The 13,912-nt window shown below is 45.0% G+C and overlaps 1 protein-coding gene across 1 annotated transcript in view; it reads right to left on the bottom strand.

The window, feature by feature from the left end:
- CDH17 (cadherin 17) overlaps nt 1-13,912 on the bottom strand; it is a 59,730-nt gene that overhangs the window by 33,081 nt on the left and 12,737 nt on the right. The window contains exons 2-7 of the mRNA XM_006761212.2: nt 11,414-11,485; nt 8,156-8,254; nt 3,694-3,828; nt 2,691-2,829; nt 317-475; nt 14-213 (exon numbers count right to left, since the gene is read on the bottom strand). Coding sequence (XP_006761275.1) covers nt 14-213; nt 317-475; nt 2,691-2,829; nt 3,694-3,828; nt 8,156-8,254; nt 11,414-11,464 — 783 coding nt within the window. The 5' untranslated portion in view covers nt 11,465-11,485. The remainder of the gene's footprint in view (nt 1-13; nt 214-316; nt 476-2,690; nt 2,830-3,693; nt 3,829-8,155; nt 8,255-11,413; nt 11,486-13,912) is intronic.

The raw sequence follows: 13,912 nt of genomic DNA, 5'->3' as shown, positions 1-13,912 counted from the left end.
TCTTAGGCACTACCTGAGTGATTTTCATGGGGTGAGGATCAGTTGAGTTTTCTACAATCTCCACAGGTTGGGGTGCTTTCCAAATATTCTCTTTCACCGTGATATCCACAGATGTGCTGTCACTGAAGGAATTCTCAGTCTGGCCTCCCATGTCCTTCACTGAGACCACCAGATTATAGAAAGGGTTCTTACTGGGATCCAGTTCCTTCGATCCTATCGAAAGCAGGGAAGAACAGAAAGGGAAATGTGTCTGAAGCTAACACAGATGTAGGCCCCTTCTTTTGAATCAGTCCTATGAAGGCATCCGTGGACTTACCTGCAAAGGTAAGTGATATTTCCCCTGTTTTGTTGTTTATCTGAAAGTACATGACATTGTTGATCTTGGGAAGCTGCATGACAATCTGATAAAAAAGCTGGCCATTGGGAGTGTCTGGATCATCCAGGTCTGTAGCATTGACATACATGAAAGGCTTTCCTATTTAGCAAAACATACCCAGAAAGAGAAAAAGATATTAATTGGAACCCAAACCAACCAGAGCCACTTTGGCCTTCTAAGATGTAGCGACAGATTGGGGTGGGGGTGGGGGGCAGGATGCCATAATTCATATCAGTGGGAAAGTAAACCTTTATTCTGCTTCCTTTCCCTGGGATGAGGTTTCTCAAAGTATGGTCCAGGGACCTCTAGGGGTCTCTAAGACTGTTTTTAGGGTCAGTGGAGTCTCAATTTATGCACATGAAAAAAAGATCCACTCAAAGCACAAGTTAATTTCATGGAGTTTAGCGTAAAGTGCCCAAAGAAAAGGCATTAATATGGCTTCAGATTCCACATGGTAACCAGCTTTTAAGAAACTACTACTTATTGAGCTTAGGTATAGTATCAAAGAATATCCATAGTTATCTCAAAATGCTATTATGATATTCTTCCCTTTTCCAAGCACATATCTGTGTGAGGCAAGTTTTTCTTCATATGCTTCAACCAAAACGGCAAGTTGCAAAAGAATGAGTACAGAAACAGGCATGAGAACCCAATTGTTCTCAATTAATTCAGACACTAAAGAGATTTGCAAAGAATAAAACAATGCCATTCTTCTTGATAAGTCTTTTTGTTTTTTGAAAATATAGTTTTCATTAAAATGTTTATGATTTTAAAAGAATTAATAAATTTTGAAGTTTCTCCGTTTTAATTTCTAACATGATAAATATCGGTAGATATAACTAGTGATGTATTGGAGCCAGCTTGAGAGAGCTAATAGTTGAATTTCCAGAAGTTTTGTGAGCAAATTATTAACACCATTGAAAATTTAAACAGGCCATGGCAGGAATATTTTTCCCACAGAAATTGGTAAATGCTATAAGCAGGGCTTCCCACCCCCACTCCCACCCCCTGCCCAGAGAGACAGCTATTAAACATTTACCAGCACCCCTCTGGATGTAATCCACATATAACACCACTGAAATATCCAAACGTTCATTGGAGTCTAATAATTTTTAGAGGAATACAAGAGCCCTGAGCCCAAAAAGTTTGCGAACCACTAATCTAGAATACCCTATCGATGCGGAGAGGAAGGGGAAGATGTGGAAGATGCTTATGTGGCAGAACTTATGAGAGAGTCTTCGGTATGAAATTTCAGGGGCAAAGACAGTGAAATTGCTCCACATAATAAAGTGGACAAAACACTTTTCCTGAGTTATTGGAAGAGGCCATTCAAGAATGAGAGGTGAGATTAACTAGCGTAGAGAGAAACTTGACAGTGAGCTGATGGACATGGCCAAGAATCTTTCTGAGAACACAGAAGTCTAATACTCATGTTTATTTTGTGCACTGTTCTGAGGTAATACTCTCTCATCTCCCCAAATTTTCAGTAAAGTCTGTGGCACACCTGTGCCTTTTTGTTTGTTTGTTTTTTGTGGAAATGAAGGGTAGGAGCGTAGTGAATGGATAAGTCTAGGGTTGGAAGTAAGAGAAGAAAAACAAATGGGAGCCAACAATGACCATGAGAATGTAAGATTCCTGAGAGGATATGGGAGAGTGAGCTCACCTTTCCAGAGCATTCTAAAGTGGTATAGAGCTCTAAGGTCTTCTAAAGCTCACTGTAAAATAGCGGTTCTCAACTGGGGAACCTCAGGGAACATTTGACAATGTCTGAGGACATCTTTGTCATCACAACTTAGTGGTAGGTGTTGCTACTGGCATCTGGGGAGTAGATGTCAGGGATGCGGTTAAACATCCTACAATGCATATAACAGCCCCTGACCAAAAAAGAGAGGATATCAATGGTGCCAAGGCCGAGAAACCAAGCTCCAGGGCAGTGATGGCGAACTTTTAGAGCTCGGCGTGTCAGCATTTTGAAAAACCCTAACTTAACTCTGGTGCCGTGTCACATATAGAAATTTTTTGATATTTGCAACCATAGTAAAACAAAGATTTCTATTTTTGATATTTATTTTATATATTTAAATGCCATTTAACAAAGAAAAATCAACCAAAAAATGAGTTCACGTGTCATAGGTTCGCCATCACTGCCCTAGAGCAATAGGGATAATAAAACAACTCCCAGAGGATTGCTGTGAAATTTCAATAAGATAGGAAGTGCTTCATGAGTGACGGCTGCAGCTGTTAGCCACATAAATCGGCCCCTTCTGCCGGATACCCTCCCTGCTTTCTGTAAATGCCTCCAGACTCCCATTACCTGGGCGAGAATTCTGCCTTACTGAGCCTTCGTATTTTGACTGGATAAACGTGGGTCGGTTGTCATTGATGTCCTTCACTTCTACTGTGATGGGGACCGGACCCTCCACTGTATTTCCGTGAGCATCCAAGGCTGAGACCTGATGGAGAAAGGGAAGGAAACCGCCGTGGTGAACCTAGACTTCATGTCACTCAGCAAAAGTCACTTGAGAGAAATTAAAAGTTCAAAGAACCAGCGGAGAAAGACACCCATAAAAGCCCAAATCGGGAGCGGCTAGGACAGGGGCCCTCTCAGGTAAGCCTGGGTGATCGTGACTGTTTTCCGGGGCTGGGGGGTGCTGTACTCTAGACATGCTTCTTTGCTAAGTAGCTGGAGTCAGTGAGGTCAGAGCACCTTGTCCCTAAGGCTGTGGAAGTGGCACAATGGCCTCTTACAGAGGCATTTTGATGGTCAACCTGTCGATCCAATAGTAGAAGTTACTACACAGAAAGCTTTCGGCTTGCTCTCCTCTCCCCCTCCCCCCACACACAATTAGCTCTCTATCATGCCTGCATATTCAGATACCACACACAAAAACTGACCATGGGTTATTTCTGCTTCTTGCAAGCGGCAAAGAAGCTCCATCCCCGCACTGATGCTGCCTTCTTTGTGGATCCAGAGCCCACACAGCAGACACAGGCAGGCGCCAGTGAAACTCACAGGCGTGTTGGCTTGGTTTTGCTCCAGGTGGCTGAGCATGCCATATTGAATGAGTGATGCCATCTGAGGGCCTTGGCAATGTAAGTTGGGTTGCTGTGGTCAAAAAGCCTAAGGAAGAGGGGACCTGCACCATACCCCTCTGTAGCTGGTAAAAAAAAAAAAATGAGGTTTACCAAGTATACCATTAACGCCAGGAGAGCCCCAAGAGGATTCTAGGCAAGGAGTGAAGGTGCCAGTGATACTTCCAGGACAAAGGATAGTCAGAAAGGTTGGAGTTTGGTGACTTTTCCTGGCCTCAACTCACCTGGAGTTTGTGAACAGCCCTTGTTTCCCTGTCCAGAGCTTTGTTGTGATATAGAAGCCCATCTGGTTGTATCTCAAATATTCCATCTGTCTCCCCGCTGAGTTTGAAAGTCACAGCAGGAGGACTGGCCTTGAACTGGGGAAAAGCCAAAGTCAGATGAGGTTGTAAGTAAAACAGTGTTGTAGATTTTGTAGAAAATCACCGATTCCAGGTAATGCTTTCATTTGTACAACCGCTAATTAAGAAGTTCTGAGTTTTTAAACTGCTCCATTCTAAAAGTTTGCTTGAACATTAACTAATATTCAAAATACATTTCCTTCAAGAAACAGTATACAATATACTTTAATATATGGACAAAAGTCAACCGATGCTTTGAATAGTAACTGGAGTTAGATGAGATTTTTCTGGAAATATCTGGAAACTATAACCTTGCCAACTTCTAAAAAAGATTTAAAAGAGTAGCTTTATTGCTAAGATTTAAAAAAAGACGTCATTAGTATCTCTGAACATTGTGACAATTAGGAGGTATTTCAATATTACAGAAAACAATTCAAAAGTGGCTTTAATTTGATAAGATTCTATAGGGTGTCCCAAAATTCACCCGAGATTTGCAATTCAATTCAATTCAATTGCAAATCTTGCGTGAATTTTGGGACACCCTATACACGACAATCTCTTAATTATTATTAACAGAATTCTAGATACAATGGAACACCATCGAGCAAACACATGTATAATCAGAGTCAGAGAAGGAAAAAAAGGAGTGAAAAGGGCAGAAAGATTATTTGAAAAAAGAATAACCAAAGTTTCCCAAATTTGAGAGAAAACATTAATCTACATGGCCAAGAAGTTGAATAAACTCCAAATACAATAAACTCAAAGAAACCCAAATTTAGACACATCATAGTCAAACATGTGAAATACAGAGACTCTTGAAAGTGCAGATTCATCATGTACAAAGGATGATGAACACCAATAAAAAGAACACCAGATTTCTCATGGAGGCAGGAAGACAGTGGAATGATAGATCCAAAGTGTTGAAGGAAAATGACTGCCAATTGTATACCCAAAACATTATCCTTCAAAATGAGGGTGAAATTAATCTATACTATGAGAGAGAAAACAGACTTTAAAATAATACCAATTTAAAAGAAAACGTTCTTATTAGAAAAAGAAAAGACAATCTGTAAGGGTCACTTCATCAAGAAACTATAATAATTATAAACATATTAGAGGCTCGATGCACAAAATTCGCAGCCCTGGCTTCATCCGGAAGGTCATCCAGATGGTCGTTCTGCTGTTTGGCCATTCAGTTGATTTGCATAGTATGCTTTTATTATTATAGATATGTACCTCCCAAGAGAACTGTTATCTGGACTTACTCACAGGTTTTCTTTCTTTCTTTCTTTCTTCCTTCCTTCCTTCCTTCCTTCCTTCCTTCCTTCCTTCCTGTCTTTTTATTTCTCTTCCTTTCTTCTTTTGTCGCCAATAGGGTACTTGTCACTGTTCCATACCTAAAATTACCACAGGCCTTGCCCAGTTCTTTCTTTCTGTCCTTCTTTCTTCCTTCCTTCCTTTCTTTCTTTCTTTTCCTTCCTTCCTTCCTTCCTTCCTTCCTTCCCCCCGCTTTTTTTTTGTGTGTGACCTAACTCAGAGCTTACTCACTGCAAACAGTTTTGGGGAATTTCCCAAAAGTAATCAACAGTAAAAATGCATCCAAGGCCTCAATGTAAACCCTAACACTATAAAACCCGAGAAGAATACGCAAACACCATGTTCAGGACTCTGGGTGAGAGGAAGCAATAGGGAACGTTTCTTAGCTGTGACATCAAAAGCACAAACAGCAGCCCTGGCCAGTGTGGCTCAGTTGGTGGGGTCAGTTCAAAAGGTCTGGGGGTCAATTCCTGGTCAGGGCACATGTCCAGGTTGGGGATTCAATCCCCAGTTGGGATGTGTGTGGGAGGCAACCAATCCATGTTTCTCTCTCACATCCATGTTTCTCTCTCTCCCTCTCCCTTCTTTTCTCTCTAAAATCAAACATATCCTTGGATGAGGATTTTTTTAACAAACACAAACAACAAAAGAAAAAATTGAGCTTGAATCAAAATTAAAAGCTTTTGTGTTTCAAATTACACTATAAAGAAAGTGAAAAGATAATCTATAGACTGTAAGAAAATATTTGCGAATCAGATATGTGATAAGGATCTTGTATGCAGAATATATAAAGAGCTCTTACATCAGTAAAAAGACAAAAAAACTCAATTGAAAAAATAGGAAAGCCCCTAGCCAGTTTGGATCAGCGGATAGAGCGTTGGCCTGTGGACTGAAGAGGCCCAGGTTTGATTCGGGCCAAGGGCACAGGCCTGGGTTGTGGGCTCATCCCCAGGAGGGGGTGTGCAGGAGGCAGACAATCAATGATTCTCACTCATCATTGATGTTTCTATCTCTCTCTCCCTCTCCCTTCCTCTCTGAATCAATAAAAATATATTTTAAAAAATAAAAGAAAAAGGAAAGTGGTCACCCTTCCCTTACCTGCCCTTCGTCCCCTCTGCATCCCACCAGACTTTAATCAGAACACTTCCTGGCATGTGCTTGCATGCTTGTCAGGTTTGTTCTCCTACCCCATGAGTTCCCTGGGGGCAGGATGTTTTGGGGGTCATCTTGTACCCCATACCCAGCCTAGTTCCTCTACACCAGCGGTTCTCAACCTGTGGGTCACGACCCATTTGGGGGTCGAACGACCCTTTCACAGGGGTCGCCTAAGACCATCGGAAAACACATATATAATTACATATTGTTTTTGTGATTAATCACTATGCTTTAATTATGTTCCATTTGTAACAATGAAATTGGGGGTCACCACAATGTGAGGAACTGTATTAAAGGGTTGTGGCATTAGGAAGGTTGAGAACCACTGCTCTACCCAGAAGGCACTTTGTACATGGTTCATAACAGAAAATGATTGTGTGCCTCGCCCACGAAGTTCTGACCTGCTTATGAAGCATAAATACCTAAATGAAAGGAATGAAAAATGTGAGGGAGTCTACAACCCAAGGCCCCGGCAAGGCAGAGAAAGTCAGTAAACCAGGTGATCCAGTGCGTGAGCCCCAACGGTTGCCCCAGAGCCACATTTCCTCCCTCCGGTTTGTACAGAGCAGTCTTTCCTGAATGGAAACTTGATTCAGGCCGATTGCTTTTGGGAGAAAACCTAAGAGCCTTAGAGTCAGGGCCCTGGCTGTCTCTGCAGCCCCCTCTCCCACTTCCTTCTCCTGCCCTCTGCTCCCATCACTCTGGCCATCTGCCCTCTCCCAGCACAGGGCCGGTGTCCATGCTGGGCCTTTGCTGGGACACCCCCCACCCCGCTTCCTCTCCAAGTGAATTCCTAGCAGCCGTGTAGCTCCCAAAGCATCCGCTCCTCCCTCCCTGCCTGACTTCCCCAACTGGAGAGGTCAAGACCTCTACAGCACCCTGCACGCCAGGCGGGCAGAGACACATGGGCACCCTGCCAGCCGTGCCCTGGGCCCTCTGCACGAATCTGCACTGATACCAAATGGAGGGGGCAGGCGGCAGCTCCCAGCCTCTCCTCTGTGGGCACAACTGTCCAACAAACCAGGGAATGCACCTGCCTTAGGAGGCAGCTTAGCAACCTCCCAGATATGGGGGGTGGGGGTCATGGGCACCCCCAGAGGCTAATCAAAGCATCCCCAACCACGCTGCGGCCAAGCAGGCTTCCCAGGGGATTTCCGGTAAACGCAATAGCATGTTTTTCTCCTCCATTACATTTCCGGGATTATTTCAGAGACCTTTAGAGCTGAAGCCTCTCACTCCCACCTGCAGGCCACCCTTCAATCCACTGCTTTTCTCGGTTACCTGCCTAAAGGACAGGACTGCCTCCCAGGGGGCCTTGGTCAACCACAGGCAAGGGCCTCGGGAGGGCGAGGGGGGGGGGGCACGGGATGGGGGGCTCAGAGGCGGTGGTGAGGCAGAGCAGCCTTTGGCCAGACGCATACTCCAGAGAACCCACACTGTCAAACGCTTCAAGTAGCAAGCGCACTGAACAGCCAGCCTGATGGTTGGCCATCCCACTCCTGAGAGTCTCCCCACCTTTGGAGGGGAGGGTAGCAGGGAGAGGGGGGAAGAGCCCAGCAGGGAGAGGGGGGAAGAGCCCAGCAGGGGGAGGGGGAAGAGCCCAGCAGGGGGAGGGGGAAGAGCCCTATAGGCACCAAGGTCCCTGCTCCCGGATGGTAGAACTGGCCCCAGACACAATCGAGGAAGCCCAAATGAGGATGTCAGGAACAAGGCCTCCCAACACCGAGGCCACCATCCCTGTTTAACTCAGCTTCTGAAATCCCTCGCGATCAGGAGAGCTGCCGGGCCTCTATCTTATTTCCCGGGCACAGAACAAAGGTCTACTGAGAGAGCGCGAGAGGTCAAGACGACAGCGAGCGAACGTGGTCATTACCTGGAATATGATCTGACTGGGTTCCTGGCCTTCGAAAATGGAGAACGTCATGGGCTTCAGGGGCCCACTGAACTTCCCCTCCAGGCCATGCCCGGTCGTCTGTTAAAGAAAGAAAAGTTAGCCTCACCATCTATTACCAACAGATCACCTGCTAATTCCAGGACTGACACGGGAAACGTAAAACCTTTAACCTGACTCAAGACCAGGTGAAAGCCCATCACAATGGGCAGAGAGAGGTCTAAAACGGGGTGAGGGTTGACCATGCCAAGATGGGTCGCTATGGGCCTGGCCTTGCTTCTCTCCTCTAACCCCTCACGCGTGGCCCTTCAGGGAGACTGGTCACTCCCAGTTTGCCAATGAAGCTGAGAGGAGTGAAGCTACCTCCTCCGAGTAAGGGCTGACACAGCACACACACGCGGATCTGCGTGAACAAAAGCTCGGGACCTTCCCACAGTGCCGCTCTGCCTTCTGCCTGCTAGATGGCTTTACACCAGCTTCTTCAAACCCCTCCCTTCACTTCCATTAGCTTAGAAGGAAATCCGTGCAAGAGTCGCAGGCCCCCAGAGCCCACAGTCTCCCCAGGGACAACTGGATGTATAAGGGGAAAAAGAACATGCAGGTATGTTTAGTACAATGCTTGCTTGGCACATAGTAAATTTTAGTCCAATTTGGTCTGAATTTGAACTGTAACTATAAGAAAAACTTACTGTTTCTTGTGTGGCAGCCGTGGGACTGGACCCTCCACACACATCATTCCTTCTGGTCCTCAACCATATCAGTCAGGACACTATCTCCAGAGACTTCCCCCAGCAGAGACACTGATACTGCTACGTGGGCTAGAGCCAGCCATTTTGGGCCCCCAAGCCCCATCTCTGATCCATGTTACTACACGGCCTTCCAGGCCATCACAGGACGCGTGCAACGGGCAGATCTGCCTGCCTGGTAGCCACCCTCCTGGCACTTTCCAGCAAGAGTTCTCTGCATTGGTTATATGGTATCGATGCCAAACTATTCTTCCTTCTGGGAGAAACATGGTCCCAAGCAAAACTCTAACAGAGGTGGGTTCTGCTTGATTTCCCTGCCTCCTCCCTTTCCCAAACCCTGGGTTCCTTACAGACTCTCTCCTCAGTGCCCTTGCAACATGTCATGCAGTGGTTCTAACCCCCTTGTGAAAACCAGTTCTCAGAAAATAACAAGAGAGCCGTAGGCAGCACAGACTATATGGCTGGCAACCATTTCAAACTATTCTCCCGGCTGAAGAAGCCTTATGCCAAAGGCAAGACGCTTTGCCTAAACTATCGTTCCTCGTGGCAAAGGGCCTGGGAGTAAAGGTGAGTGGAGGCAGGAGAGAGCAGGGGCTCCACCCAGTGACCCTGAGAGCCCACCGCACAGGCAGCAACTTCGTCCATCCACCAGAGGCAGCTGAGCTGAGCTGCCTCCTGAGCAAGGCTCCTGCCATCAGCCGTGCTCAGGCAGCATTTCTCACTACAGGTAGAAATCCCACCGGAGTGAAAGTCGAGAAAAGAAACTGTTATTTTCAACCTTTATCCGGGAAGAAAAATGTATGTCTCCTCCTTAGAAAAAAAGCAGAAGAGCCTGCGAGGGCCTGGGAGTAAAGGTGAGTGGAGGCAGGAGAGAGCAGGGGCTCCACCCAGTGACCCTGAGATCCCACCGCACAGGCAGCCACCTCCTCCATCCACAGCTGCGCTGCGGCTGCCTCCTGAGCAAGGCTCCTGCCATCAGCCGTGCTCAGGCAGCATTTCTCACTACAGGTAGAAATCCCACCGGAGTGAAAGTCGAGAAAAGAAACTGTTATTTTCAACCTTTATCCGGGAAGAAAAATGTATGTCTCCTCCTTAGAAAAAAAGCAGAAGAGCCTGCGACCATCCAATTATTGTGATAGATTCTTCTCTCTTCGATCTAGTGTTGTTTCCTAATATAAGCCCATAATTGTGAATTTTTACCGGGTTCCTGGCGCTGTGCTATGTGCCGTGGCTGCAAAGATGACTAAAACACAGTCTCTTCCTCATGGAGGTCAGCGTCCATATGAGTGCAGACACTGAGGATTTAAAATGCTGTAGTCATGACCATAGCTAATATTTATTGAGCACTTCGACTGTGCCAGCCACTGATCTGAGGGCTTTAAAAAGGCATTATCACATTGAATTGCCACAGCTTTCTATAAGGCAAGTACTCTCATCAGACCCATTTCACAGGGCAGAAAACTGAGGTGCAACACAAGCAACTCACTCATGTTCCTATCACCGGTAAGCCACAGTGCTGAGTTTGAACCTGGGTCCGACTTCACCACAGCCCTCTGATAATCTAGGTAGCGAAGGACATTTCAGAGGGTGGGAAGAGGGCGGAAGTCACGTGGGGGTGTTTGCCCAGTCTTTAAGCAGTCCCGGCAACCAGCTCTGAGCTCCTGGTCTTTGAGGATGAACTGCAGGTTATCTGCCCCTCCACCCTCCCACACTGGGAGGACGGCTATGACAGCTTCAACAGGTTCGTTCTGTTCCACTCTGTGACTATGTTGAACTGTGTGGGCTCCATGAAACTCTCTGGGTCTTGAAATCTGACCTGTTATTTTTGAGTCACAGAAGAAAGGAACCAAGACTTGAGGTATGACCATCTAGAAGCTTCCATCTAAAGAGAGAGCAAAGGCTTCCCATAATCTAGCTTCATGATACAAAATATTGGCAGGTGTAAGACATTTGTGAGTCTGATGAGTGACAGGTCAAGGGTTGTATTTCTTCAGGTTTCATCCAGCTCCAACCTGTCAGCCAAGCTCAACATATAGCTAAAGACAAATTTAACTAGAAAACTCCTGAACAGGTATGGGAAGAAAAATACTGAGCAGAACAGGGTTGAAAGTAAACAAAATGCTTTTCTGTGTGTTTTAGTGGTTATTTTTCATGGTCAAAGTAAAAAAAAAAAGTCATGATTAAGGGACTTACACTAAGACCTGTATCAGTGTGCTTTTAGCTATACATGGCGGTCTAACGCTGAGTGGGTAGATTTGTTCTAAACCTTACCCAAGTGCTACTGGCTTTTAAGAGCTGAAGAGAGAGTACAGACACACGACTTGTAGCCATTTCATCAAAAATATCACCTTGGGGAAAACTGTGTCCTTTGTATGAGATTTACTTTTGATAGACTTTTTTTTTTTTAAGTGGTAACCATTGTTCCCCTGGTATGCAACGGAAGGATGGTAGGAAATATTTTAGTAAATAAAGGAAGAGCATGCTTTTTTCTTACCAAATAAAGTGTGAGGAGACACAAGCTGTGCAGATGGGCTTGGGCCATCATGGTTTCCTTTTATTCAATCTCCTGTGAATAAACCAGACATCAAAGTGATTAGCTACCAGTCTGTTGAAACCAATTTTTTTTTTAAAATGCACTCATTTTACTAATATTTCAATCACTTGATTATCTTTAGGTATTATAGATATTTTCTTGGTTCGCTTAATCTTTTCTGTATATTTTTAAGTTTTATACATTGAACATTCCACTGATATACTCAGCATAGAAAAATGGTTATTAAAATTCCAAACCACTTTAAAAATGTAGGCCCTGAAATTTTTCAATGCCTTACATTTAGATAGCTTATAATTGAGCTTTTAAAAGGTAAAAGTACTGCCCCACTTTAGCCTCCCAAATGCCCTGAGAGTTTAAGAAAGCATGTATTAAGCTTATCTATGTGGTAGATTTTTTTTTGCTGGGTCACGAGGCAGCATTTTTAATTTTTTTTTTTAATGTGCCCTGGCCAGAATGGCTTGATGGTTAGGGTATGGGCCTGTACGCCAGAGGGTCACAGGTTCAATTTCGGATCAAGGGCAGGTACCTGGGTTGCAGGTCCAGTCCCCGCCTCCAGTCAGGCCATGTGTGGCAGGCAACCAATCTGTGTGTCTCTGTCACATCATATCTACGTTTCTCTTCTATCTCTCTCTCTCCCCCTCTCCCTCCCTTCTACTCTCTTAAAAAAAAATATATCCTCACTCCCCCAGTGAGGTTTAAAAAATTTTTTTTAATGTTGACATTATTGCAGACTTCCCCGACTTCCCCCTCTTTCTCATCTCTACCTAACCCTGCTTCCCCCATTTTGGCTTTCACCATACAGTTTTCCATGTCCATGGTGTACACATATATGTTCTTTAGCTAATCCCTTCAACTTCTTCATCCAGTCAGCCCCATGTCCCACCCCTCTGGCTCCCACCAGTCTGTTCCATGTGTCCATGCTACTGGTCCCATTCTGTTCATCAGTTTATTTTGTTCATTGGATTCTCCCCTCTGGCTCCCACCAGTCTGTTCCACGTGTCCATGCTACTGGTCCCATTTTGTTCATCAGTTTATTTTGTTCATTGGACCCCACATATTAGTGAGATCATATGGTACTTGTCTTTCTCGAACTGGCTTATTTTGCTTACCATAATACTTTCCAGTTCCATCCATGTTGTCATAAAGGGTAAGAGTTTTTTTGGGTTTTTTTTACAGCTGCATAGTATTTCACTCTGTAAATGTACCACAGTCTTTTTTATCTACTCATCTACCGATGGGCTATTTCCAGACCATGGTTATCCTATATAATAAAGAGCTAATATGCTAATTAGACTGGATGGTGGAACGACCTTCTGGAACAACCAGTGGGCGGATCCACGGGGCTGCGAGGCAGCCGTGGTCCTGAGGGCCTAGGGAGCCGGGCTGCGGGGGCCAAACCCCTTGCACGAATTTTGTGCATCAGGCCTCTTGTTGTCAATAATGTTGCTATGAACGTAGCGGTGCATATATTCTTTCTGATCCATGTTTCAGGATTCTTAGGATCAATATTTCAGGATTCCCAGAGGTGGAATTCCTAGGTCAAAGGCTATTCTATTTTAAATTTTTGAGAAAACTAGAGGGTCGTTTACAAACAGAATAACAGTGGTGCAGAAGATGGACTCAATCAGCCAGCCTGAACTGGAACCCAGCTCTCCCTGTTGTTAGTTGTGTGGCCATGGATATTCAGCTTAATATCCCTGCGCCTGTTTCCTCAAATGGAAAATGCATAGCAATTACTCAATAATAAATGTGTGCTCTAGGAGTTTCTCATAGGCAAAATTAGGAAGGAATTGTTATTCGTCAGATATATATATATTGAGGTTCAAAGTTAAGCAATTCACCTAATGACACATAACTAGGAAGTGACCCTGCCAGGCTTACAACCAGATCTCTCAGATTTCAAAGTCCAAAACCTCTTTGATTCTTTCTACTGTACTCTATCGCGTGATAGCTGCAGGGAAGTAGATATCGTCACAGAGAGGTAGAGATATAAAATGTATACATGCTAAATAAATTAAGTAGCTTGCCCCAAGTGTCTACAGCTATTTAAAGGAAGAGCCTGGACTAAAACCCTACCGAACAAAGTCTTTGAATGGTGGAACGACCTTCTGGAACAACCAGTGGGCGGGTCCACGGGGCTGCGAGGCAGCTGTGGTCCTGAGGGCCTAGGGAGCTGGGCTGCGGGGGCCAAACCCCTTGCACGAATTTCGTGCACCAGGCCTCTTGTTGTCAATAATGTTGCTATGAACGTAGCGGTGCATATATTCTTTCTGATCCATGTTTCAGGATTCTTAGGATCAATATTTCAGGATTCCCAGAGGTGGAATTCCTAGGTCAAAGGCTATTCTATTTTAAATTTTTGAGAAAACTAGAGGGTCGTTTACAAACAGAATAACAGTGGTGCAGAAGATGGACTCAATCAGCCAGCCTGCCCTGGAA

This window comes from Myotis davidii, unplaced genomic scaffold (genome assembly GCF_000327345.1).
Source record: "Myotis davidii unplaced genomic scaffold, ASM32734v1 scaffold317, whole genome shotgun sequence".
Lineage (NCBI taxonomy): Eukaryota > Metazoa > Chordata > Mammalia > Chiroptera > Vespertilionidae > Myotis > Myotis davidii.
Note: the sequence above shows the minus strand (reverse complement) of the source record. Positions and strands in the feature narration are given on the sequence as shown.